At 38.5% G+C, this 26372-nt stretch overlaps 1 protein-coding gene across 3 annotated transcripts in view; it reads right to left on the bottom strand.

Annotated features, from left to right (window-relative positions):
• The window catches only part of TOX (thymocyte selection associated high mobility group box), a 293213-nt gene that overhangs the window by 113112 nt on the left and 153729 nt on the right, over window positions 1-26372 (bottom strand). For all 3 annotated transcript variants that reach the window (XM_089776251.1, XM_089776250.1, XM_006113629.5), the window contains exon 3: window positions 21714-21956. In XM_089776251.1, the coding sequence (XP_089632377.1) occupies window positions 21714-21956 (243 nt within the window). The remainder of the gene's footprint in view (window positions 1-21713; window positions 21957-26372) is intronic.

Below are 26372 nucleotides of genomic sequence, written 5' to 3'. Positions count from 1 at the left end.
CATTGAGTCCAGCCCCCTGCCCTCAAGGCAGGACCAAGCTCTGTCTACACCATCCCTGACAGATGTCTATCTAACCTGTTCTTAAATATCTCCAGAGAGGGAGATTCCACCACCTCCCTTGGCAATTTATTCCAATATTTGACCACCCTGACAGTTAAGAATTTTTTCCTAATGTCCAATCTAAACCTCCCCTGCTGCACTTTAAGCCCATTACTCCTTGTCCTGTCCTCAGAAACCAAGAGGAACAAATTTTCTCCTTCCTCCTTGTGACACCCTTTTAGATATTTGAAAACCGCTATCATGTCCCCCTTTAATCTTCTTTTTTCCAAACTAAACAAGCCCAGTTCATGAAGCCTGGCTTCATAGGTCATGTTCTCTAAACCTTTAATCATTCTTGTCACTCTTCTCTGTACCCTTTCCAATTTCTCCACATCTTTCTTGAAATGTGGCGCCCAGAACTGGACACAGTACTCCAGCTGAGGCCTAACTAGTGCAGAGTAGAGCGGCAGAATGACTTCACGAGTTTTGCTTACAACACACCTGTTGATACAACCTAGAATCATATTTGCTTTTTTTGCAACAGCATCACACTGTTGACTCATATTCAACTTGTGGTCCACTATGACCCCTAGATCCCTTTCCGCCATGCTCCTTCCTAGACAGTCGCTTCCCATCTTGTATGTATGGAACTGATTGTTCCTTCCTAAGTGGAGCACTTTGCATTTCTCTTTATTAAACCTCATCCTGTTTACCTCTGACCATTTCTCTAACTTGCTAAGGTCATTTTGAATTATGTCCCCATCCTCCAAAGAAGTTGCAACCCCACCCAGTTTGGTATCATCTGCAAATTTAATAAGCGTACTCTCTATCCCAATATCTACATCATTGATGAAGATATTGAACAGTATGGGTCCCAAAACAGACCCTTGAGGAACTCCACTTGTTATCCCTTTCCAGCAGGATTTAGAACCGTTAGCAACAACTCTCTGACTACGGATATCCAGACAATTATGCACCCACCTTATCGTGGCCCTATCTAAGTTATATTTGCCTAGTTTATCAATAAGAATATCATGCGAGACCGTATCAAATGCCTTACTAAAGTCTAGGTATATGACATCCACCGCTTCTCCCTTATCCACAAGGCTCGTTATGTTATCAAAGAAAGCTATCAGATTAGTTTGGCATGACTTGTTCTTCACAAACCCATGCTGGCTATTCCCTATCACTTTATTACCTTCCAAGTGTTTGCATATGATTTCCTTAATTACCTGCTCCATTATCTTCCCTGGGACAGACGTTAAACTGACCGGTCTGTAGTTTCCTGGGTTGTTCTTAGTCCCCTTTTTATAGATGGGCACAATATTTGCCCTTTTCCAGTCTTCTGGAATCTCCCCTGTCTGCCATGATTTTTCAAAGATCATAGCTAAAGGCTCAGATACCTCCTCTATCAGCTCCTTGAGTATCCTGGGATGCATTTCATCAGGACCTGGTGACTTGCTGACATCTAACTTTCCTAAGTGATTTTTAACTTGTTCTTTGTGTATCCTATCTTCTAAACTTACCCTCTCTCTGCTTGTATTCACTACGTTAGGCACACCTCCAGACTTCTCGGTGAAGTCCGAAACAAAGAAGTCATTGAGCATCTCCACCATTTCCAAGTTCCCTGTTACTGCTTCTCCCTCCTCACTAAGCAGTGGGCCTATCCTGTCCTTGGTCTTCCTCTTGCTTTTAATGTATTTATAAAAGGTCTTCTTGTTTCCCTTTATGCCTGTAGCTAGTTTGATCTCATTTTGTGCCTTTGCCTTTCTAATCTTGCCCCTGCATTCCCGTGTTGCTTGCCTATATTCATCCTTTGTTAGTTGTCCTAGTTTCCATTTTTTATATGACTCCTTTTATTTTGAGATCATGCAAGATCTCCTTGTTAAGCCAAGTCCTCAAATCATAGTTTAAAGCACTCGAGTTACAGAGAATTCACCATTTACACCAGTGACCTATGCTTCATGCTGCAGAAGGTGAAAATTCCCCAGGGTCTTTGCCAGTGTGAAAAATCATCCTCAACACCAAATATGGTGATCAGTTAGAACTGGCGCATGTGGGCACATATCACCTGGCTGGTAAAAAATGGGGTAAAAAATCATCCTCAACACCAAATATGGTGATCAGTTAGACCTGGCGCATGTGGGCACATTTCACCTGGCTGGTATCTGGAAAGAATTCTCAGTAGTAAGTTGTAGCCCTCCCAATCTAGTGTCAAGCCTCCAAATCTTTGGGGATTTTTTATACTGGCAGTCGCCAATGGGTCACATGCCATCATAGGCAATCCACCATAACATCTCCTCCATCAACTTATCAAGCTCAGTCTTGTAGCCAATTTCTTTGTCACCATTGCTTTTCTTGGAAGATTGGTCCAGAACTTTGCTTCTCTGATGGTTAGAAACCTTTATGTAATTTCAAGCCTAAACTTTTGATGGCCAGAATATATCCATTTGTTCTTGTGACCACACTGATGTTTAATTTAAATAACTCCTTGCTCTCCCTGGTATTTATCCCTCTGATGTATTTTTAGAGTGCAATCACATATCCCCTCTGCCACCTTTTTGTTAGGCTAAGCCATGTCTTTTTTCTGCTACTCCTTTTCCTTAGACTCATTAAAACTATGTTTTCATGATCACTTTCACCCAAATTGCCTTCCACATTCAGATTCACTACCAATTCCTCACTGTTTGTCAGAGTAAAGTCCAAAATTACTGTCCTGCTGGTTACTTCCTCTTTTGGAACAAAACACTGACTTAATAGACTCATTCTGTCTATAGTATTTAATAATTTAATTCTACAATCCAGGATATCAAGAGAATGGGGATGAATAATGGGCATGTATGTGTAAATCAAACATTTCAAATCAGAGCATTATTTTAAAATATTCCTAAACAAAATTCCCATAGAATTTCTGCAATGATTTCATTTTTATCTATATCTAGATATAGGTAATGGTAAATCCAATGTTACATTTTGTCTTTCCATGAAATAATTTCTTAGATACTGCAGTTAATTCTGGGTGGCTATTTATGTTTTAAAATATTTCATTTTAGTCTTGCTTCAAACAGATTTAATTGCAAACTGACTACATGCTTAAGGTTGATGAAACCTAATATTTGTAAGTTAAACATAAAAGTCAATACTGCCTCAGGTGAATTCTACATTTCCTCTGGTAGAAACCTTCTCTTTTAGCTGGCATATTCCAATTCAGGGGTCAAAATAATTTAATATAAATAGGCAATACTAATATCTAAAGTTTCATTGTGAGGTGAAGAAAGTGGATGCTCAATATCATTTATCAAAGTAGGAAGAGAACAGCAAACGGAGACCTAACCAGTGGAAGGTCACAGCCAATAACATTTCTGCAAATAGAAATGGGCTTCACAAGCTTCAAATGTAAATTACTGTTTGCTGGAGAATTTTAATGGAATTTTACGTCACATTATAAAATGTTTAATTGTAACCCCATTTTAATAACACCATCTGATTAAATGAAAAAGACGCCTTGCTGATCGCAATTACAATCTGTCAAGCTGCATATTTATTTACAGTTTGGTTTCCTAAAACCAGAAGATAAAAAAGGAACCTCTATTCAGCTTGTCAGCAAACTATAATTATTGCGTATCCTTCTGTCAGTTTCTGCATAAAACTTTTGGTCTTAAAATGGATCTAATTACATCTGCATCAACATTTTAATAAATGCTTGCTTGCTTTTCTTGCCCTTCCCCCCATCTCAGTGGTATCTTTGTTGTTACCTAGCTTCAAGGCATTTGTTTTGCTGTAGTATCTTCCCCCCCACAAAAGCATTATTAGAATAAAAAAAATGTTCCTTTCAATATTGTTTTTGCCATGTATCCACTGTAGTGTCTGAGACTCTATTATTTTTTCTGCTTTTGGCATGGATATTTTGGATACTAGTACAGGAAACTCTTTCCAGGTGTGCCATGCAGCTCATCATCTGCAAAATCTATTTATTGTAATTTATGTCCTTTCATAGGAAATAGTTTGCCAGACACAAGACATGAGTCCAAATGCCTGAACACAACTGTATGCATCAACTAGTTATAGAAATTACTTCTCATAGAAAGACCTATTAAATCATCTATTCCATCTCCCAGTCAATGCAGGATTTTTCCCTAGTGTATACATTCCTCAGCTCTAATAGAGCAGACTACTCCACAAGCATTAGATTTTTGTTGTGATGTTCATCCTTAATGTTCCTGTGCTTATTTTTATCCCACTATTTCTAGTTACATGCTCTAGATATCACAATAATTTATACCCCCACACTAACTTTGTAAATAATGAATGATTATAAATAATCAGGATGTTGAAAATGGGGACATGAATGATTCTGTAATTCTGCAGCTGAGTTTTCATGGAAAATTATTTTGCTCAAGGTAGGTGATGTGCTAACAGGATTTGGTTAAAGATAATGTGCTAATAGATTTGGGGAAAGCTGATTACTTTTGCACTGTTGTTGAAAGTGATCAGGTCATCTGCAAATGGAAGAAGTCTGAACTGATATATTATAGTGCCTTTCACTTATTGATTTCCTAATTCTTCTAGCCACACATGCCAAACCTGTATACAAAGCTTCTATACAGATAATTCTAGGGCTTGAAGGGTCTGATACAAGTACTATTAATTGAAATGGGTTCTGGATCAGACTCTCTTAACCCGGTCTATCCTGTATATGGTCAGGTTGTTTGTTTTTATGCAAGAACTCAGTATTATTCAGTTGATTCATCCTGCAGGAATTCATCCTGTATTTTTAAGGCTCCAGCAACATGTGTTAGCAGACCATTAAAATAGCATGCAGTTCACAAGGTCAAGTTCACAAGGTCAGTTCACAAGGTCAAGATTTCAGGCTGCATAAGTAACTTTAACTATGATGCAACTTTGTTATACTGTCTTTATTTGCATAACCATGTATTATTTCTCAAATAACACAATAAAGTATCACATCATATTTTTCTACAGCCTCAAAACATCTTTTATTATCTTTTCATTTTCATATTAACAATAATTTAACATTTATAATGGTCCTGTGTGGTTCTTGACCTAAAGAAATAAAACTTATGAACTAAAATGTTTAAGGGCCTGTATTTTTTTAAAAAAATTGTCAGAAACCAGAGCTATACATATTAGGTTGCTTTTTCTAAAACACTCAGGATTGGTCTAAGTCTGCTTCCATTGAAGTTATGGCAAAACTCTCATTAGCCTTCAACATGATTGAAATTAGGCCAGAATGCATTTGAAAATCCCACCCATTGTTTTCAATCAGCAATACAACCTTCTAAGGTTCACTTCAGACCTTAAAGCATTAAACTATGAATATAACATAATTACAAAATAAAGTGGCCTATTTCTGGGGGCCAATATATTGTCTTATTGTATTGGAGCCACAGTAAAATTGCAGAATTCCCCCAGTACTGTATATTGCATCAAGAAAACCATGGATAAGGGGGAATTTATTGTGTTAAGAAATCTTAAAAGATAAGGTGTAAATAGAAAGATGTGCTTCTCAGCACACATCACTTTGCTTGTATGTTGTTTCCCTCCCCAAATCCTTCTTTCTTTGCCTTTTTTAGGTGAGCAAAGATGCGCTTTGGGAGTCCGGATAGTGTTTTCCTCTATGTGGGGATGGGATAGCAATACAGATAAAAAATAATAATGCTAAACAATAAGGATCACAAGAAGTATGGCTTACGGTGTTCTCTTCATATAAACAGGACTCCGTCTACCACACACAGAGTAATGTGCAAGAATTTCATAGAGTTTACAATCAGAAGGGAGCATATAAATAATCTAATCTGACCTGTATAGCTCCCACTGAATTTCACCCACATATTGGGTACATCTAGACTACAGGCTTTTGTCGACAAAGTGTGTCTAGACTACATCCAGTTGGGTTGACAAAGCAAATCGCTTTGTCGACATGAAAGTGTAGATACAATAATGCCTTCTGTCGACAGAACTCTGTCGACAGAAGGCGTTATTCCTCATAGAATGAGGTTTACCGCCGTCAACAAAACTGCCGATTTCTGCAGAGAAAGGCAGGGGTGACACCAATGCTTGAGGTCCCCACAATGGCAGGGGATGTTTCACACAGGTATTTTACTTTGTAGAAAAACTTGACATTGCACTGTTGTATTGCACAATATTTTACAAATCGCAAATAGCTGAACTATTTTTGCTCAAACACTCCCAACAGCGGATAGAGTTTCCTTAGCACCATGAACATTGAAAGTAACCATAATGGGGCAGAAAAAGGCAGTATTGTAGAGGTGATCAGGAAGGGATTTCCATGCAGAAGAGGGAGCATGCAGGAATGCATGGGCATGGCAGAAGGACACTGCTTTAGCTGACCAGGACTATGGTGTATGTGATGGGTGAACAGACACTGAAACAAGCCTGATAAATGTACTGTTTTTGTATCAAAGATACAAATGAGGGTCTAGGCCACTGGATGCAACCCAGTGATCCCTAACAGCTTGCACAAATATTAGCTCAACACTGACTCAATGCCAGCAGGAGTAGTATTACTGGTGGATCAAATGGCCTATTAGCAGTGTTATGCTGAACCACAGAGCTGGCTACATTTCAAGAACTAGTGAAGCTATCCCTCAAGTATCTTTGCAGGGTTCTTGCAGGGTTTGCTCTATCCCTTTCAACTTGTCCAGAATGTGGTTGTATGGCTGCTTATTTGGTTTAACTATCATGATCATAGCATATCCACTACAAGATCTTTACTCTGGTCCTAGGTTAAGTGATGGATAGTTTTTATGTTTGTTTCTTTTGAGATCCTTAAATACCTTGCTAGCTTTGCTTTCACTGCACTGCACTATTCAATGATTGGCCATCATATCATATGTCACAGCCCCCCATGTTTTATGAAAACTGATTTATGACTATGAATATGCATAACCTGAAGACACTTTAGGAAAAATGCATCATGTGACATTTTTAAAGTTATGATCTGCTGAATGTGGTTCTGATTTCTGCGTGTATATCATTCTTTTATGTAAATTAGAAATATGAATGGTAAACATGTTGTATTAATCTAAGTCTCCTAATGCATGCCATTAGTGGTTCTTAAGGAAGCATGGTGGCCCAGTGCTCAAAAAAATGAGCTGCAAATGGGCTTGTTTTTCCTGTAAGCCCAAATTGTGGTTGTTCTTAAAAAGGCACGTGACCAGGCCAGCTGGTTCTGGACTCCATCTTGAATCTGGTATTCTTCCATGGGAATGGGGAGTGAAAAATAGAAGATTCCTTCCTTGAAGGAAGTCTATTTAAGGATTTGCAAAACAATCAGTCTTTTTGTCTTCAGTGGGCCTTTGAAATGGCACCCACACCCTAAGAGAATACACGTGGAGAGACCTGAAAATAAAAACTCTTAAGGACACAAGGAGCTGTAGAACCAGATCAGAGAAACATCAACTCCATTTTGAAGCAAATAAGGACAAGAGTGAGGAACATAATTTGAAACAATTTCTCTGAGTGTACATCTACACTGCAGCGTTACTTTGAAATAAGCTATTATGGAATAACAACTCAGCTCCTTGACTTTCATGAACACCGCGAGGAGTAACAGTAGCTCGGAATAGGAAACCTAGTCTGAACTACCTAGTTCGTGCTGCGTGTAGCCGCGAGGCACGGAGTCCGAACTAGCGGATATTTAAAAATGGCAGCGCCCGGCAACATGCAAATGAAGCCCGGGAAATTCAAATCCCGGGCTTCATTTGCAACTCCGGTTGACTACATTACCACCCTAGTTCAAACTAGGGTGGTAGTGTAGACATACCCCCAGATAGCTGTGAGAAGCCCTGGAGGCCAATTATTTTGAAATAACCACAACTACACTGTATACACACACACCCTATTTTGAAATTACTATTTTGAAATAGGCATTATTTCTCGTGAACTGAGGGATTATTATTCCAGAATAAGAAGCCTGTTATTATGAAATTATTTTGAAATAATGCTGTAGTGTGGATGTGCCCTTAGTGTATTACGATTAGCTGGCTTGCTTTGGTTTTCACTTGCAATCACTTAAATCTTACTTTTTATACTTAAGAAAACACTTTTGTTTATTATCAAGCCCAGTGTAAATATTGTAATTGTTATGGTGGGGAGGGGTGCGGGGGAAGCAACCACTATGAATATCTCCCTTTCATTGATAAAGAGAGCTTAACTTATGAGGTTTCTCTGTAAAACTCTTATACAGAGTTAAGATGGATTTATTTGGGTTTCGGTCCTCCTTTATTCCTCTGTGCAATCAATGGCCTTATATCTGAGCTCTCCCAGAGCTGAGCTGGTTCAGTATCTGTGTGGCTCAGCTGGGAGCTGTTACCCCAACTCTGTGCCTTGCCTGCGGGAGACCAGAATTTGTGGCCCGCCTGGACAGGGTGGTGGGGAGCCCCATAGGGCAGGAAGGCAGGCTCTGTGGCATGAGCAGCACACTGGGTGACAGCCCCAAGGGGACCTCTGTGAACAAATTCGTCACACATCCTTTTGATATGTTAGATCCTATAATTTATAGTCACTCTTCTGAAATCTGTCTCAATCACTCTTTTTTTCAACTTGGGCCTCTGTATGATTGTATTTTGAGTGAATGGGATTTTATTATGGTTTTTTTTTTAAATGCCTTTGTTTTTATTCTGCTACACAGTTCCTTGAATGCCTTGAAGGAATGAGGGGTTAATGTAAATAAAAAACATAGGTAATGTTATGCAATGGGAATATGAAGTCTTAGTTAATTAATGACTGTGGAGCAATTTGACATATTCAGAGGAAAGTTGCTATAGAAGAGCAAAGCATTGTTAGCGCTATTGTCTAGTGCATTTTCTAAATAGCCCAAAGTTTTAAAAAGAATCATCAATTGTTATTTCATAATGCAAACTTTTTTGCTCAAGCAACTTAAGCTGTATCTAATAGCTAGATCAGCACTAAGCCTACAGTTCTGAACACATTTTATGCTACCTCATAAAGAAAGAGAGAGGGGTAATTAACTTCATAAAGTGGTATCCTACATTTGAGTGTAAGTTTTTTACATGTAAGAACTGCAGTTTAGTTACAGAGCTAATCTCTAAAACTCTTTATATGGGAATGAAGATAATTTTTAAGGTTACTAGAGGTTCCATCTCTGAATACACCTACACTTGATTCTTATCATGGGTTTCATCCTTTAAGCTTGCCATGAACAGAAATCCAAGTGACTGTATATGGAACAGTTGCAAGCTGAGATTCAAAATTTCTAAAGGGAGACCACTCAACACAAGGGTTGCAGGGACCCAGAATATGCAGCTCCACAACAGTGCTAACACTGCAGTGTCACTATCAGACCAAGTTGAGGAAAGCCAGGTAGCCCTTTGGCACCTTCTGTGTCTCAATCTCCTCTTACACCAGGGAACAGGAGAGATGAATGCAACATCTTGTGGCTAGCTACATATGTTCCATCCCAATTTAGTTCTCATCATAAAGTTTAGTGCTGCAGTCAGCTAAATACATTATTTTTGTAACTCAAATGCTTTGCTGCCAAATGCCAGGGATTGTATCCCTGCTGATAATCCATGAGGTTGTATGGTGATGTGAATTTATGTGGATCTCAGAGATATGGTCAAAGTTTCCTTAAACAGTTAAAGTGTGCAGCATGCTGGCTAAGTCTGTTGTGTGTCCTTCAGTAACCAGCTCACAGAGAAGATAGCAGCCTGGTACTCAGAATTGTGGAGTTATTCATTTTATTCAAATGGCAGAGGCCTGTGGTTGAGTTCTGGATTCAATCCAGGGATGATAGATGGTATGGATCCTTCAACTGACACCATCAGGAGACAAGAAGAGGCCTATAGATGTTAGACCTAGACTCCTCCTGTCTTTTGCATTCCCTTTTCTGAAGAGTGTTCAGGCAATAATGGCTTTACTGCTAACACTGCTACCAGCAGCATCTCCAGATCAGGATAGTCCTATGGAGACTAGTCCCTGTAGCCAGAACCTCATGCCTATCTTCATTAAAGATCAACAAGACCATAACACACCAATGTTCTACCTTCTACACTGACTCTCCATCTTGAACTTATTTTAATCCTTTTTGCAAACCTACAGCTGCCCTTAAGTAAGTTAATTAACATTAACACTCATCTCTCCATCTTCCATATATCTAAATATCCACAAAAGCTGCATAGAATAACTCATTATGTGGACTAGCCTAAAATGAATAGTTTTTTGGGACTGGGGCCATAGTTTTTCCATTTTACGCATCACCTCGCACTATGGAGTTCTGGTCCATGCCTGCGGATCCTATAGTGTAAATAAACAATAACAAGAAGATCATAGTTGTATTGCTATGTATTGCTATTTATCACCTTGATTCAATAGGTCATGTCTAATGTTTAGACTGGAGCAGAGGCTCTCTGGTCTTCTGCAAAATATCTAATAACTGCAGGGCACTACGAAATAATAACCAATACTGAAAGATATTGACAAATATTAGATTAGAAAGGTCCATCAGACCTGGTTGCCTTTGGTTAGAATTTAGTACTGAGCCCTCCAAATAAGCAATTGGGAATAATTCTCTAATATGGCTCCAAAGATTCCTGGGCAGCAGTCATGATCACAAACTCCTAAAGTCAGCAGTGCTATAATACTCATATTTTTTTTCTATTTTGTAAAGAAACTGCAGTTCAGCATAAGTTCATCCATTGCTATATTAGCAAAGTAACATTTCTCTTAAGCTGCAAAGAAGTCTGAAGTGTATTGTGTAATATACTGGGAGACTACCAGGTACTGAGATAGAGGGAGATGGTGTGTTTCCAATGTGTCCTCATGAAAGCCTTTCAGTGCAAGCCTGTATGAGAGGGACTATAGGTCAGCCCATCCGCTGGTAAACTGAGGGTGAGATATAGGGTCAGATACTGTGAGGGTAAGCACACTGTCTTTACGGAAGTCCCAAATCTGGAAGGACAGAGGGAAAGGGCATTTGCAAAGTGTCTGTGAAAATAGCACAGCATATTAGCCAACAGGGAAGGAAGAGAAAGACAGAAACAGCTGGAGTGAGAAGGGGATTATATTTTATTTAAAAAAAAAAAAAAAGAGTAGCTAGTGGTGAGGGTGTCCACCTTGAGGAAGGTGGGGTTGCTTCAAAATTTTCTGTTTAAATTAACATTTTTCTGTTGAAATTTGGATTTAGCAGGAACACTACCACAGGTTAAAAAAACAACAACAACAAATAAAACATGTTATTTCCTGTTGTTTGGTAGTTAGAATCTCCTACACTTTGAAAGTGAAATCTCCTGCCTTACTGCGCAGGATTCCTTCCAATGCACATCTGCACACTTGCTTTGTTTTTTTTAATTGTGGGGCTGTCCTCAAGTAGTAACATTTATTTTTACTTTGGGTAAAAGAAGAGCAAATTATTTTATTTGAAACAAAAATCATGGCAGGTAAAGTTTTGTAAAAACTTTTAAAAGAGATAAATGGAAAAATGAAAAAAAAATCACAGCTATATGATTTGAGGAGGCCATTTTTACTAGGATTCATCTGTGGTTTTGTAGAACACTTACTACCCTACAGATGGAAGAAGATATGCTAGAGAAGAGGAATTTAAAGTGCAGCCATAGTGCACAGTGCAAGTCAAGTCCTGTGTACGGAGTTCTCAGATAAAGTCCTTGGCTTCTCCAGTCACCATTATAGAGGTGCAGCCTCTGCAACATATGGGTTCCAGAACACAGGTGACTGCTTCTGATCAGTAAAGTGTATTGCACATGGAGACTGCTGTTCTCTATATGCTATAGCTCTGTGCCCCCTGGGCTGAGATGAAGGTAAGGTCAGTGTGATCCATTTAAGATTCAGTATCTTTTCAGTTGTTCTCCGACTGTGAGGGACTCCAAAAAGATCTCACCAAACTGAGTGACTGGGCAACAAAATGGCAAATGAAATTTAATGTAGCTAAATGTAAAGTAATGCACATCAGGAAAAATAACCCCCACTATACGTACATTATGATGGGGACTAATTTGGCTATGACAAATCAGGAAAGGGATCTTGGAGTTATTGTGGATAGTTCTCTGAAAATTTCCACACAGTGTGCAGTGGCAGTCAAAAAGGCAAATAGGATGCTAGGAATTATTAAGAAAGGGATAGAAAATAAGACACAGAATATCTTACTGCCCCTGTATAAAACTATGGTACGCCCACATCTTGAACACTGTGTACAGATGTGGTCTCCACACCTCAAAATAGATATCTTGGCCTTGGAAAGGGTTCAGAAAAGGGCAACTAGAATGATTAGGGGTTTGGAATGGGTCCCATATGAAGAGAGGTTAAAGCAACTGGGACTTTTCAGTTTAGAAAACAGGAGACTGAAGGGGGATATGATAGAGGTATATAAAATCATGAGTGATGTGGAGAGGGCAGATAAAGAAAAGTTATGTATTAGTTCCCATAATAGAAGAACTAGAGGACACTAAATGAAATTAATGGGTAGCAGGTTTAAAACTAATAAAAGAAAGTTCTTCTTCACATAGCATGTAGTCAACGTGTGGAACTCCTTGCCAGAGGAGGCTGTGAAGGCTAGGACTATAACAGATTTTAAAGAGAAGCTAGATAATTTCATGGAGGTTAGGTCCATAAAAGGCTATTAGCCAGGGGATAGAAATGGTGTCCCTGGCCTCTGTTCGTCAGAGGCTGGAGAAGGATGGCAGGAGACAAATTGCTTGATCATTGTCTTCGGTCCACCCTCTCTGGGGCACCTGGTGCTGGCCACTGTTGGCAGACTAGCTACTGGGCTAGACGGACCTTTGGTCTGACCCAGTACGGCCATTCTTATGTTATGTTCTTATGTAGAATAAAGCAAAGCAAATGCATTCCACTTAATTAAAGAAAAGTAGTGAAGTAGGACAGCAACAGAAGAGGCAGGCCTTTCAGCCTGATGCACAAGTTTTCCCTTATACTCTGTAGCGAGGGCTCCTGCCTTCTTTTCCTCTTCATAAAAGCATCTTCACACTTTTTGAAACTGACATTCTATTTCAACTGCTTCAATAGGCCTTAACATGACTATAGTGTTTCTGCCAAAGCCTGAGTGAGTCTTCAGAAACATTTCATTATCTTGCTGTTTTTGACATCTACACACAATGTTAAAAGCAGCAGATTAAAGTCAGCATCTCTGCTGCTGGAAATCTCAGAAATTCTGACATTTCCATGTTTTAGGTTTTCTCTATTTGCATACTATCTTTTCTGTTTTGTTTGGCACTTGCAGCTGTGATGCTGCTTGTGCATTAATCACTCATGCGGGAGCTGCATGAACAAGATGCCAAATAACTTACCACCAGGCGTTAACTCCATAATATATTAACCATCCATCCATGCAGTCGAATCGTTAGCCCATACCCATCTCTTTATATCTGCAGTGATAGCTAGTTAGCAGTGGATAAGATTTAATATTGTCATCATTCGCTTTGTTTCACCACTTTGTGTAATGAATAAAACATGAAGAAAGTTGGATGATGAGTAATTGCTATGAAAAAAAATTCTCCAAAATATTTTCCCCAAAATTATCACAGCAATTATTTTCAGGATAACAGTGAAAGATTGTTCTTCAAAAATGAATTTTGTCACCTTACTTATTCTATTTTAAATGTTACACAATTTTTGTTTACTTTGTGAAATATACTAATTCCAAGAGTCTCCACCACTGAACTAGTTACAATGGTTAGTCACCCTCACCGTTAATGCATGCTTTGTTTCCACTTATTCTAGCTTCAGTTTCTAGCCCCACGATCTTCTTATGCCTCTGTCTTAGAAAAAAGATAACTCCATGCACAGGACTTGACCTGTATTGTACACTATAGCTGCACTTTGAATCCCCCTTCTCAAGCTTATCTTCATTGGGTACGTCTACACAGCATGCTTATTTAGAAATAAGCTATTTTTTTAACAAAATAGCTTATTTCAAATTAGCATGTCTACACTACAGGGAAGCCTCAAAATCAGTCCAACGCAGGCTTCCCTAATGTGGACATGCTATCTCAATTTAGAGTTCTAGTAGGCACTAGGGAGAAATTAGTCTGAATGGCCCTGGGGAGGAGCTATTTTGAAAAGCAGCAGTGGATCGTCCACACTACTGCTATCCCGAAATAGCTATTTCAGAATAGGCATTATTCCTCGTGGAATGAGGTTTACAGATTTCGAAATAAGCCGTCCGTTATTTTGAAATTATTTCAAAATAACAGAATTGCTGTGTAGACGCTTGCATTGCTATTTTGAAATAACAGACATTCCTTTGAAATAACTGTGCTGTGTAGACACACACTTAGAAAGAAGAGCGCTCTATTATCAGGTACCTTCTCCTCACTTAGGACATAACTGTTTACAGAACCCTGATAAAATCATCTCTTAACCTTTTCTTCTTCATAGGTCATAAAAACTGTCTTTCCAATGTCAGACCACTGGAAGAGGCAAGAGGAGTAAGGAAAGCGAAACATTACGCATCAAGTCCCACAGTGGCATAAATCAGCATAGCTCTATTGTCAACAATGAAGCTACATCAAATTACAAAAGCTGAAGATCTGGGTGTACATTCTTTTGGCTATGCTGCTCAACACCACACACACACACAATCTACCATGACTCTCAGCCTGTCAAGGGTAATTTCAATGAAAAACCCAGACTTTTCAGAACTGTGTAAAAAAGATCAACCCTACAAAATGAAAGGGCTTGAGATGATAAAAATTCATTGCTTCAACAAGAGGTGTTCTATTACCTTAGTTTTATGATTTGGCATTTCTGAGGGCAATAATTCACAGTAATAACATTTGGGTAAAAGCAGATCTGTGTAGAATAAGAGTAAATTTTCATCTAAACTGAAAACCAGCCTTGTAATGAGGTTCAAATGTGAAGTATTCACTGCAGACTAAAAGTATCTGGTACCAGTGACATATGAAATATAGGGCAGAAAAAAGGACTATATTCTTCAATTCAAACACAATTCAAATGTCAACAGTTAGATTAATAAGGGGAAAATCTTTTGTTTTGTTATGGTAAAGAAAATTATCAGTTTTGTTCATCAGCAATATAAAATTTCTGTTTGACTCAGTGCTTCGCTCTAACACTCAAAGGTGCCAAAAAAAAAAAAATCAGTCGTTTAGGTGAGCCACAAGATTAGTCATGAACACAGAATTTAAAATAATATGTATGGAGTTGGTAAAACAAACTATTTTAAACATGTCTCAGCTATGCCAACAATCTCCTACATCAGATTTATTAGCAATTGCTCTATTAATAAGAAATAGTAGCTGCATTCTACATAAGGAAAATGAAAACAAAATAGTGTCCGATTTCCTACACTCCATTACAATGGCACATTTTGTTTAAGATATTACACTCTCATGGACTGCATAGCTAAAAAAAATAATTCATGAAAAAATATATAATTGTGCAGGCTTTGATGAATTGGGACATAATGTTAAATAATTATTCATTGCCTTTATTCTTCTGTCAAAGTGGGAAAAATAATTTCTTTTTATTGCTTTTTTTATATAAGGACACAGGCCCTTGTGACATCCATTTTATTTTAAACTAATGCTTCTGTTATTCCACATCTGAATAATTATAGCTGACATCATCTGTTCTTTGGTATCCTAAAAGAGCTTTAGCTTTAGTCCACTGTTACATATTTTATGCACAACATGAAACAAAATACCTCAAGATTTTTGAAAATATTTATTTTAAAAACAGCAATGAAATTGTCTGTAATCACATTTTCTGCTCTCCTTTGAAAGCTACATTATTCAATATGCCAGTGGTCTTTTCCATAATAGCAACATATTAGAAATTCATGCTGCTCTAATACATCTGAATTCACTGATGTACTGAACTCCCTATAGACCTAAAGAAACATTTCTGTTCCAGTTTCATATGTCCTGCACACTACCTACTGATGTGATGGTTGTCAAAACAGTTGTACAGTAGCCTTTGAATTCAAAGTGTTCCTTGACTGTCTACTAAAACCAACAATAAACCCAACTATATACATTATTCTAGCTTTTGTTGCCAGTACAAATAGAACATTCTGGAAATGAAGCCACCTATTTTATTACCTTTTAACATCTCTTCAACTTTAAACTTCAAAAGATGAAACGAAGCATTCAGAGGAATTGAAATCCCTTTTATTTTTTCTTGTAAATGTTCTGTACACCATTATAAGCCACACTCTTAAAAAAAACCTAACTATTAATATGAAGGCACTCTAACAATACTGGTGTTTTCTTAATGTAAAAACTGCACTGTGAATTTTAATTCGGATTGGCTTAAACAACCATCAGAAAGTCAACAAATTCTGGGTGAGTGTCTATAACTTTGTATTGAGCAAATGAATGTACAGAAATATTTAAATTCTTCTTTAGCACCTTAAAAGGCATTTTGCAGATATATGTATCCGCTCATGAGAAATCTGTGCAGCCAGCTTTATTTGCACGTTTCTTGTGGGTATTTATTGCAGTCTTAAGGAGCATTTCAGGAAGATTATACAGCACACAGAAGTCTAGAGAGGCTGACATCCGCCACAGAAACAGAGACAGATCTATCTAGTTGTAAGGAGCTGCCGCAATTGTAATACACGGAAAAAGGCTCCTTTTCGCTTCCATTACAGACAAATCAACCTGCTACAATATAATTAGTGCAACATTATTATCTGATTATCTCAGATGTCTAAGAAATCTTAGATTTGTAGCCATATCTCAGTTATGTCCATGTTAAACTTTCTTGTACATAACACAGTTCTTGGCTTTGACTTGAGGAACCAGTCTGTGTTTTGCAATATCAGAAGAAATTCTGTACAAATATTAAGCTCTGTTAAACCTACAATATAAATGAAATGTCTTGAGAAATTTGTATTTGAAGATACTGTAAAAAACGAATGTGTGCACATTACTTTGGTAAAAAACAGAGACCCAGATAAGAATCTTGAAGCAAACAGGAACTGACAGCACAATGTAGGAAAAGGGAAACCTCAGTGATGTTTTTGAATAGTAGAGAGAGACTTCAATCAATCTCAAAACTTCAAAGCAGGCTAATTCCCAACTTGACTGTCAGATACTGTAATGGTAATGGGAAAGTCCCATCTCACAGCATTGTAACATTTTTCAGAAAGAGAATTCCCACAGAGTAAAAAATCCATAAGAAATTGATCCTTAATGTGAATTCCCTGAGCTGGTACCAGGTTCTTATTTTGTGTGCTTAAGCACTTATACAGATGAAAACTCTTACAGATACTGAGCCAAATCTTGCAGTCTTTACTCAAAGGGCTTTCAAATGGAAGTTTTGTCCTGAGTGAGGTCTATACTACGTTTTAGTAAACCAGCAGTTTTAGGGTGAGTTTGTTGAAAGAGTGCTTTTGGTGCATGGTGCATACTGACTTCTTCTAATCATACTGAGCAAAATTCCAAAGACATTATTTTTTACTCAGTCCTTACTCAGGCAAATTCTCATTTTACAATGGCAAACACTTTCTAGCTGAGATAAAAGGGAAATGCCATGATCTATACCCCCAGTATTTACTGCGTTTAGTTGTTTACTTCCATCAGCTTAACATTAACTAAGTCATTATCTAAAAATGTGCAAACTGAGCTGGTGTCAGCCAACTCCAGACCACCCAATAGCTGAAACACAGAATACAAAAATGTAGGTATCATTGCAAAAAAATATGAATACAGGTTGAGAATAGGTTAACAGAAAAGATGAGAGTAAAGGGCCAAATTCAATGCAACTGCACCTGCTTCCACCAGACCTGAATATGGCCTAAACCCAGTACATTCTAATAAAGAGGATAAATGGGTCAGGTGAGGAACAACCCAGAGGTTCAATGCTGAGAACAATTCTACTAAAAAAAATTATTAGTGACCTGCAAAATGGAGTTAGTTGCCTGCTGTCCAAATTTTTACGAGATCGATATTAGTGAATATATGATCATAAGAACTTGGAAAAGTTTGAGAAATAGATAGATAAAGGAGTTTCAGGGTCAGGAAACATGTTAACATACTTGGGCATATATTATTGGTAAGGATCAGTGTTAGACAAGATAGTAAAAAGGAAACTTAAGGGTGGCGATGAGTAATACCAAAAAGAATGATGTGCAGAAAGAGAAACTTTTAAAGTTTCTGTGTTATAAAAATGAGAGAATATGTTTCAAATGCAAATAAATATAATACTGTCTTTTCACCAAATCCTCTGTCTTCCATGGTGTTGTGGAACACTAAAAGCACAGTAGAACCACTATATTCATTGCAGAGTTAATTCCAGTTATCTACACTTGAGTTAACTCCAGAAGTGAGCACGCAAAATAACACTCCAGCTGAACGCAGTGTTTGTGTTAGCTGTCAAACTGCTAACCAGAGTTGTAACATGTATCACATGACAGGCCAGCCAACTCCAGGTCAAAGCTCTAGCACAACTTGAGTTAAAGAGTTCTGGTGTACAAAGGACTTGACTTAGAGGCAACACCTGAGTTATAAGTAACAAGTAAGGCTATGTCTAGACTGCAGGCTTCTTTCGAAAGAGGCTCTTTCGAAAGCATCTTTCGAAAGAGCCTCTTTCGAAAAATCGCGTCTAGACTGCAGGCGGATCTTTCGAAAGAGAAATCCGCTTTTTCGAAAGAGAGCACCCAGCGAGTCTGGATGCTCTCTTTCGAAGACGGCCTCTTTACATTGAAGAACGCCTTCTTTCGAAAGAGGAACTTTTGAAAGAAGGCGTTCTTCCTCGTAAATTGAGGTTTACCGCCATCGAAAGAAAAGCCGCGTTCTTTCGAAATAATTTCGAAAGAACGCGGCTTGAGTCTGGACGCAGGGGAAGTTTTTTTGGGAAAAGGCTACTTTTCCCGAAAAAACCCCTGAGTCTGGACACGGCCTAAAAGAGAAACTGTGTGTGGGAATAAGGGAGAGGCTGCAAACCAGTGAAGCTGAGCATAAGATTGGAGAAGACAGACTTAGGTCAGAAATAAAGTTAGAAAGGCTTTCATCCAAGAGAAAGTTGTTCAAATGTAGCTCAATCTTCAACATGACTTTGTGGCAACAAATACAATACTTTATGTAAAGACAAAGATGGGCCTACAGTATCCTTGGAACACAAAAAATATACTTTAATATATTGTAGTCTCAATTAATAGGAACATGTGTTTGGCATAAGCCTGAGGAATCTATGCTTGTTTAAGTACACAAATTCCATGTCCATATTTTTATTTGGAAAAGAAAAAAAACACTGTACTTTTAATTTTATATAAATATATTGTTTGCTATTCACTGTCGACAGGTACTTTTTGGCATCTGGACTTGAAACTAAAATTACTTCATCAATCTGCTTCCACAATAATGAACATTACTCTTCAAGGATATAAGTCAGGGATGGGCAAGAGGCTGCCAGCGGACCGAATCTGGCCGGCCAAGCCACCAAATCTGGCCTGAGGCTGCCTCGCTGGGACCCTTACGCACAGCACAGTGGCAGCTGCTTTAAACGTGGCTGCTCTATTCTGGGAGTGAGAAGGGAGGCTTTGTGCTCTGTACCACGCCTTAGCAAAATCTCTCAGCAACCATTGGCTAGTTTCCAACCAATAGCAGCTCAGATATTTTGCTGGCGGCAGGGGCAGCCAATGAAGCCTCCTCCCTCCCTCCCTGTTCTCTCTCCCCAGAGCGAAGCCAGGTGGAGCAGCTTGTGACTGCAGCCTTCAGGTTCATGCAGGGCTGCTGACTGGAAACTGCCTAGGTAAATGCCTCCTACCTCCCAAACCCAGGCCACCATCCAAATTCTCTGTACCTCTCACCCCCAGGTCACAACTCCCTCTCAGACCCTGCACCCTTTCTTGCACCCTTCCCCCAGACCAGAATCCTCTCTGGCACCCATATCCCCTCCCTGCCCTGCACCCCATTCCCCTGACCCAAGTCATCACCCAAGCCCTCTGCAGCCCCTTCAATCAGGTCACAAATCCCTTCCAGACACTGCACACCCTCTTAGAGGCCCTCCCTCAGGCCAGATCCTCTCCTGCACTCATACTACTCCCTCCTGGACTCTGCACCCCAAGCCTCTGCCCCAGATAACAACTCCCTCCTTCACCCAAACTCCCTCTCAGATGCCACACCCCCTCCCGCACCCCAGTCTCCTACCCAACCTCTGCCCCAGAACCCAAACCACCTTGTTAGAAATGTGGCCCTTGACCACTTGCCAAAATCTTGGAGTGGTCCCCCATTAAAAATTATTGCCCACCACTGATATAAGAATATACCTACATTCTGCAGAATGGAAATTGTGGCCCTCTAGCAAACTGATCAAGGTGGAAAGTTATCACGGATCATAAGAAGAAAGATGTCCATAGCGCAGGAAATGATATTTGAATTATCATGTTTAATTTAACTATCATTAATCAGGATTCATTTAGTAAATATGGTGTCTTTTCATATTCCACCCAATGCATACTTCCCTTAATTTACCTGTTTCTGTCCTCATCTACATAAATTCCCCAAAGCAGAATTGCTTAGTTATACTATTCAGCTTTTTTGTATTTGCCCTTGATTCAATAATCCACTGTGACACTCTACAGACTCTCAAGGCCTTTTCTTCATAGTTCTTTGCAAAAGGCTAATGTGGAACATCAGTGCTTAAAAGAATGCTTAGTTTCCAAACCATAGCTCTCGCATGAAAGAGATCAATTCAATGAAACATTGCTTTTCCTCTTTAATAAAGTGCCAAGTGCTAGTTCTACTTTCTCTAGGAACTTCTGATTCTCAGAACCTTTCCTACCATTCAACTCTCTTTCTTTTTCCAGGAGGCTGAATAATGTATTTTGCAAGTTTCATAGCAGTACAAGCAAAATTTTAAAAATATCCCAGATATGTATCCTTAATCCTGTATGACATTTTTTTTCCTCCCATACAACATACCCATGAGGGTCATACTCTGCTCTGAAACATGAGGGCATAACTTCTAAAGTCAGTAGCAACTGGGAAGTACAACTGAGGCCAGAACTGGTAACCTGGTGTACAGCTGGCATACAAAAAGGTTGCAGCTTCTTTAGGTCTCTTGAAAAACAGGATATTTAAAGTGACTTTGCATCTCTTGCAAGCAATGTAACTGACAGAGAATATAACTTTTCACAGGACCAGCCCCATAATGACTATTTGACAGGATCAGGTCAAACACTGAACTCTTCCAATCACTTGAATGGGAGTTTGGTGTGGACAAGGACAATAAATTGTAAAAAGGCTACAAGATTTGGCCTGGAGTGAAAAAAAAAAAAAAAAAAGAGAGAGAGAGATTTGCTGTTTTCCTAAAGTACAGCAAACAGGAGAGGAAATACCACATTTCTGTACATCCCTCTGCACAGACAAATCAGAATAGAAAGAACCTGGTAAGAAAACACGGAACATAGTCATTCAGGGCTAAATCCTGCTTCAGCTGAAGTCAATAACACTGGCCTGATTCTCTTCTCAGTGACATCAGTGCACCGAAGTAATAATTCTACTGGAGTCAATGAGGCAGGATTTCATCCTTTGTAACCAGAGTAAACCTGGGGCACAGCAGAACTAGTTGTGATGATGTCAGGGAGCCCTGGATACAGCCTACTGACAGTAATTTAAATATATATTGCAACATAAATTAAATTAGCCCTAAAATCAAAGACTAAAAATTCTTACCACAGAAAGTGAATTTGAAAGCAGTGTTCCATCTTGGCCAAGCATGTTGGACACTGTAATTTCAGGTAGGTCCATGTTTTGTGGATGGAATGGAAGCAGGCCATTATGGTTCATTGGGTGACACAGAGAGTGGTACCCCGACTCTACTTCATTCAGGTGCAACAGTGAGTGGTCAGGTAATGATGGAGGAGTGATGGGAGGTATATTAAAATCTTCACTTTCAAGACTTGGACCAGGAAAAGACTGTAAAAAATACAAATATTGTTGCAAATCAATAAAACATTAAAACAAAACAATAACTACACACAAACAAAACCCCAATCATCTCAAACTGTTACATAATAATTTCATTTTATTTAAATACTGATACATTACAATGGTAGAGTTTCACCATTATATATGGAATAAAAACTGCCTCAAAAGCATAACAACCGCTGTTACTTGCACAGCTCCCATTAGACAGACTTTTTTTTCAGAAGGTAAATTCAAACAGATTTCAAGGGGCCCATTAAAATTTTACCAAGGGTCTTCATCTAGCTGAATACTTTTCATGGGAATTGTGGAAAAGGAAAGCCATTTATAAAATTAACATTGGATCAAAATGTTTCATAAACTGTTACATACAGAAAAAAGAAATTCTCTCCTTTTGTTACTAGTTTTAGTTTCATATAACACCCACACATTTATTCAGCTGCAAAAGAAATAAATCATACAGAAATAGCATGTGAATTGTATGAATATTCAAATATATATGTTATATACATATACATTAATTATAAATCATGAATAAAATATAGATTTTTTGGAATGTATAAAGTAAGACATACATATATTTATGTTATATCTAAACAATTTATTCTGATGGGATTGTTAGTTTTTTTAATGATTGTTATTATTAAAAGTTGTACGATTTAATCTGATGCAAGGTAAATCTACAAGTAAAACTGGAGGAATATACCAAATAGATAATTGATTTGTATTTGTTTTGTGATCTTCCTGAAGCATGTAGTCTCATTTGAGAATAGGGGATATATTTGAAGGGGAAAGTGAGCATTATGGTTGGAAATAGCTAAAGCAGGACTGAATAGGAAAGGAGAAATGTGAGGTGAAAGCACTATCTTGGTGAAAGTGGTCATGAAATAATATAGTTCATGATTCTAAGTAAAGGTAGAAAGGAAAGCAGAATAATAAAGATAAAGGATTTCAAGAAGACAGACATTAGCACACTCAAGCTATGTCTACATTACAGAGTTTTTGCAGAAAAACAGCTGCTTTTCTGCAAAAACTCATGGAACGTCCACACCTCAAGGGGTTTTTGCGCAATTGGTATTCCTCTTTCTATGAGGAAGATGCATTTTTGTGAAAGAGTTCTTTCACAAAAAGGCGTGTGTGGACGGGGAAGAGAGGGGGTTTTTGCACAAAAAGAGGAAAGAGGAAAAAACACAGGTGCCCTTGTGGCCATCCTGTGCATGCAAATCAGTGCTTACTTTCAAGAGATGTCCATGCAGTCTGGATGCTCTCTTTCGCAAAAGTGCATCACTTTTTTGATGAGCTTTTGCAGTGTGGAGCGCTTTTGCGCAGAAGTTTTTGTGGAAGATCTCTTCCGACAAAAGCTTCTTACGCAAAAAGCCTGCAGTCCAGACACAGCCTCAGGGAGTTGACAGAGTAAGCCCATAGGAGGCAAGTCTAAGGGAGAAAAACTGTTCAAGAGAGATGGTAGTTTTTCAAAGAGACATTATTAAGGACACAAAAACAAACTGTCCCACTGCATAGGAAAGAAAAAATATGGCAAGTGACCACCCTGGCTTAACCAGGAGATCTTCAATGATTTGAAACACAAATAAGAGTCCTACAAAAAATGGAAACTAAGTGCAATTACAAAGGGTGGATATACACAAATAAAACAAGTATGTAGAGACCAAATTAGCCCAATGCACAAACTGAGATTAAATTAGCTAAAGATATAAAGGGTAACAAGAAAACACTCCGCAAATGCATTGGAAGCACAAGGAAGACCAAAGACAGGGAAGGCCTGTTTCTCAATTATGTGGGTGTTTGTGTGGGACTATCACAGGAACTGTGTAAATGATGGATAATTTTTTTGTTTCAGATTTCACCAAAAAATGTATTAGCAACTGGACACCTAACAATGAATGCAAGTAAAAATGAGGTAGGGTCAGAGATTACAACAGGGGAAAAAACAAGATACATATTAAACAAGTTAGATGTCTTCAAGTCACCAGGCCTGATGACACACGTACTCCTAGAATACTCAAAGAGCTAACAAGATATCTGAGCCACTAGTGATTATCTTTGAAAAGTCATGGCAGACATGAGAGATTCCAGAAGATTGGAAAAGTGTAAATATAGTGCCAATCTATAAAAAGGGGAATAAGAACTATCCAGGGAATTACAGATCAGTCATATTAACTTCAGTACCCAGAAATATAGTGGAACAAATAATTAAGCAACCAATTGGCAAAGAAGATAAGAAAGCGATAAACAAGCATCACATGAATTTGTCAAGAAAAAATCATGCCAAACCAACCTGATCGCTTTCTTTAAAGCCTTATGAATAGGGGAGATGTTGTAGATGTGGTATATCTTGACTTTAGTAAACTGAGGAAATACAACCTAGGTGGAACTTCTAAAATGGAAAACCATTTTTAGAAAGTAGTTTTTAATGGTTCGCAGTCAAGCTGAAAGGATATATAAAGTAGAGTCCCACATGGATCTTCTTTTGTTCGATATTTTCATCAATTATTTAGATAATGGCATAGAGAGTACATTTTTAAACTTTGTGGGCAACACTAAGCTGGGAGGGTTGCAAATGATTTGGCTAGGATTAAAGTTTAGTCTGAAATAAATAGGATGAAATTCAATAAGGACAAATACAAGTACTCACTTTAGGAAGGTACACATCTACAAAATGGAAAGTGACTCGGATAGCAAGGAGTACTACAGAAAGCGACATAGCTTTCTTTGGCAGGATAACAGGCCTTATGAATAGGGGAGAAATGATAAGAGGAGGTATATCTTGACTTCAGTAAACTGGGGAAATACAACCAGAATTCCTGAGAGAGTGCTTTTGTATCCCCGCCCTTTTCCAAGGGTGCAGTGTCTGTAGCTCTCCAACCCACAGACACCGAGTCACTCCAGAACTCATGGGAACCAGCTCCACACCTTCCTGCCCTCTTTGTGAAAGTTAGGGTTCTGTGAGTGCTACCCTTGTGAACTCTGTGTGCTCAAGGAATCCAACTACATTTAGCTCCTGCAAAGAGCAATTTTATCCTCTTTTCCTGTTCTCCTTTTGCAGTGATACAGGAGTGAGTACATCAGAGCAAGCTCAGCAGCTATTAGGAGCATATTTATTCCTTAGTCTAGTATAACATCATATATGGAGACAAGCATATATGGAAAGTCATATAACGAAAGGCCAAGAGTACAAGCAATATTCAAAGAGGCAGACATAGGAGAATTTTGTTACTTATAGGTTCACCAAGACCTAAACGGCTCACTATGATCATCTAATCTGATCCCACAGAACTTCCCCAACATAATTACTAGCACGTATCTTTTACAAAAACATCTGCACTTGATTTAAAAATTGCTATATTAGTTGGTCATCAAATCAAATTAATAGATAGCAAGTTTAAAAACAAACAAAAGTAGTATTTCAAGTTCCAGGAGGATACGTCCATCGATGGCTATTAATGAGGCTAGCTGGGGATGTAAAACCATGCTCTGAAGTGTCCCTAGCCTCTGCCTAAACCTGTGAATGGATGACGGGGAAGGATCACTTAATGATTACTATTCTGTTCATTCTCTATGAAGCACCTGGCATTGGCCACTGTAGGAAGAGAGGACACTGGGCGTGAGGGACCACTGATTTGACTAATCTTTATCACAATTCCTGAAGTTATTCTGAACTGGTATAGCATGGAAACAAGATCTTAAAGTGGATTTGCAACCAAAGATTTTACACGTTGCTACTGATTTGCTCAGGTATTACTAGAAACCTGAGCAAAGTAAGTGTCTACAGATTGGCACGGTGAAAGGGGTGGCTTTTCACTATGAACATTTTCACCAATTAAAGATCTGTCCCTGCATAAAGAGACCTTAGGGTAGGGTAAAGCATCAAGGTTAAAGAGAAGTAGAAACCCAAAGGAATTGAATCCAGGTAGGGGAGAGTGGAGAAGTAGGCAGCAAAACCACCATGTATGTATGAGAAACTTATATTATCCCTGTCAGGTGGAGTGACCTCACATTACAGAATTCTCAACTTGGAAAACTACGCCAACCATGCTAACCCACCCACTTAGCATGTGCTGTGGCTCTCCACGGGGATTTTGTTCCCTAGTAGAAAGGAAAAGTGGCATATTGAGTTTCTAAGTCTTATTTCTCCTTGCATTTACATACTATGATGTTGAAACTACATGAAGGCTGGAAATGTAGGCATGAAAAATAGAACCTCAATGAATGGAGTGGAAACATGCCATTAGCAAAGAAAACAGATTAGCTTTATTCAAGTAGTATAAAAGTATGCTAAATAATAAATAATAAGATTATTGTGGATATTGGATAGTGTGGTAAATTATTATACTATAGAACAGTTAAAATAAATGGCCCCTTCCACAAAGAGCTTACAGTCTAATCTCA

The sequence above is a fragment of the Pelodiscus sinensis genome, chromosome 2 (assembly GCF_052426305.1).
Source record: "Pelodiscus sinensis isolate ZL-2025 chromosome 2, ASM5242630v1, whole genome shotgun sequence".
NCBI classification, from domain to species: domain Eukaryota; kingdom Metazoa; phylum Chordata; order Testudines; family Trionychidae; genus Pelodiscus; species Pelodiscus sinensis.
The sequence above is the reverse complement of the archived record's forward strand: the minus strand, read 5'-3'. Positions and strand labels throughout refer to the sequence as shown.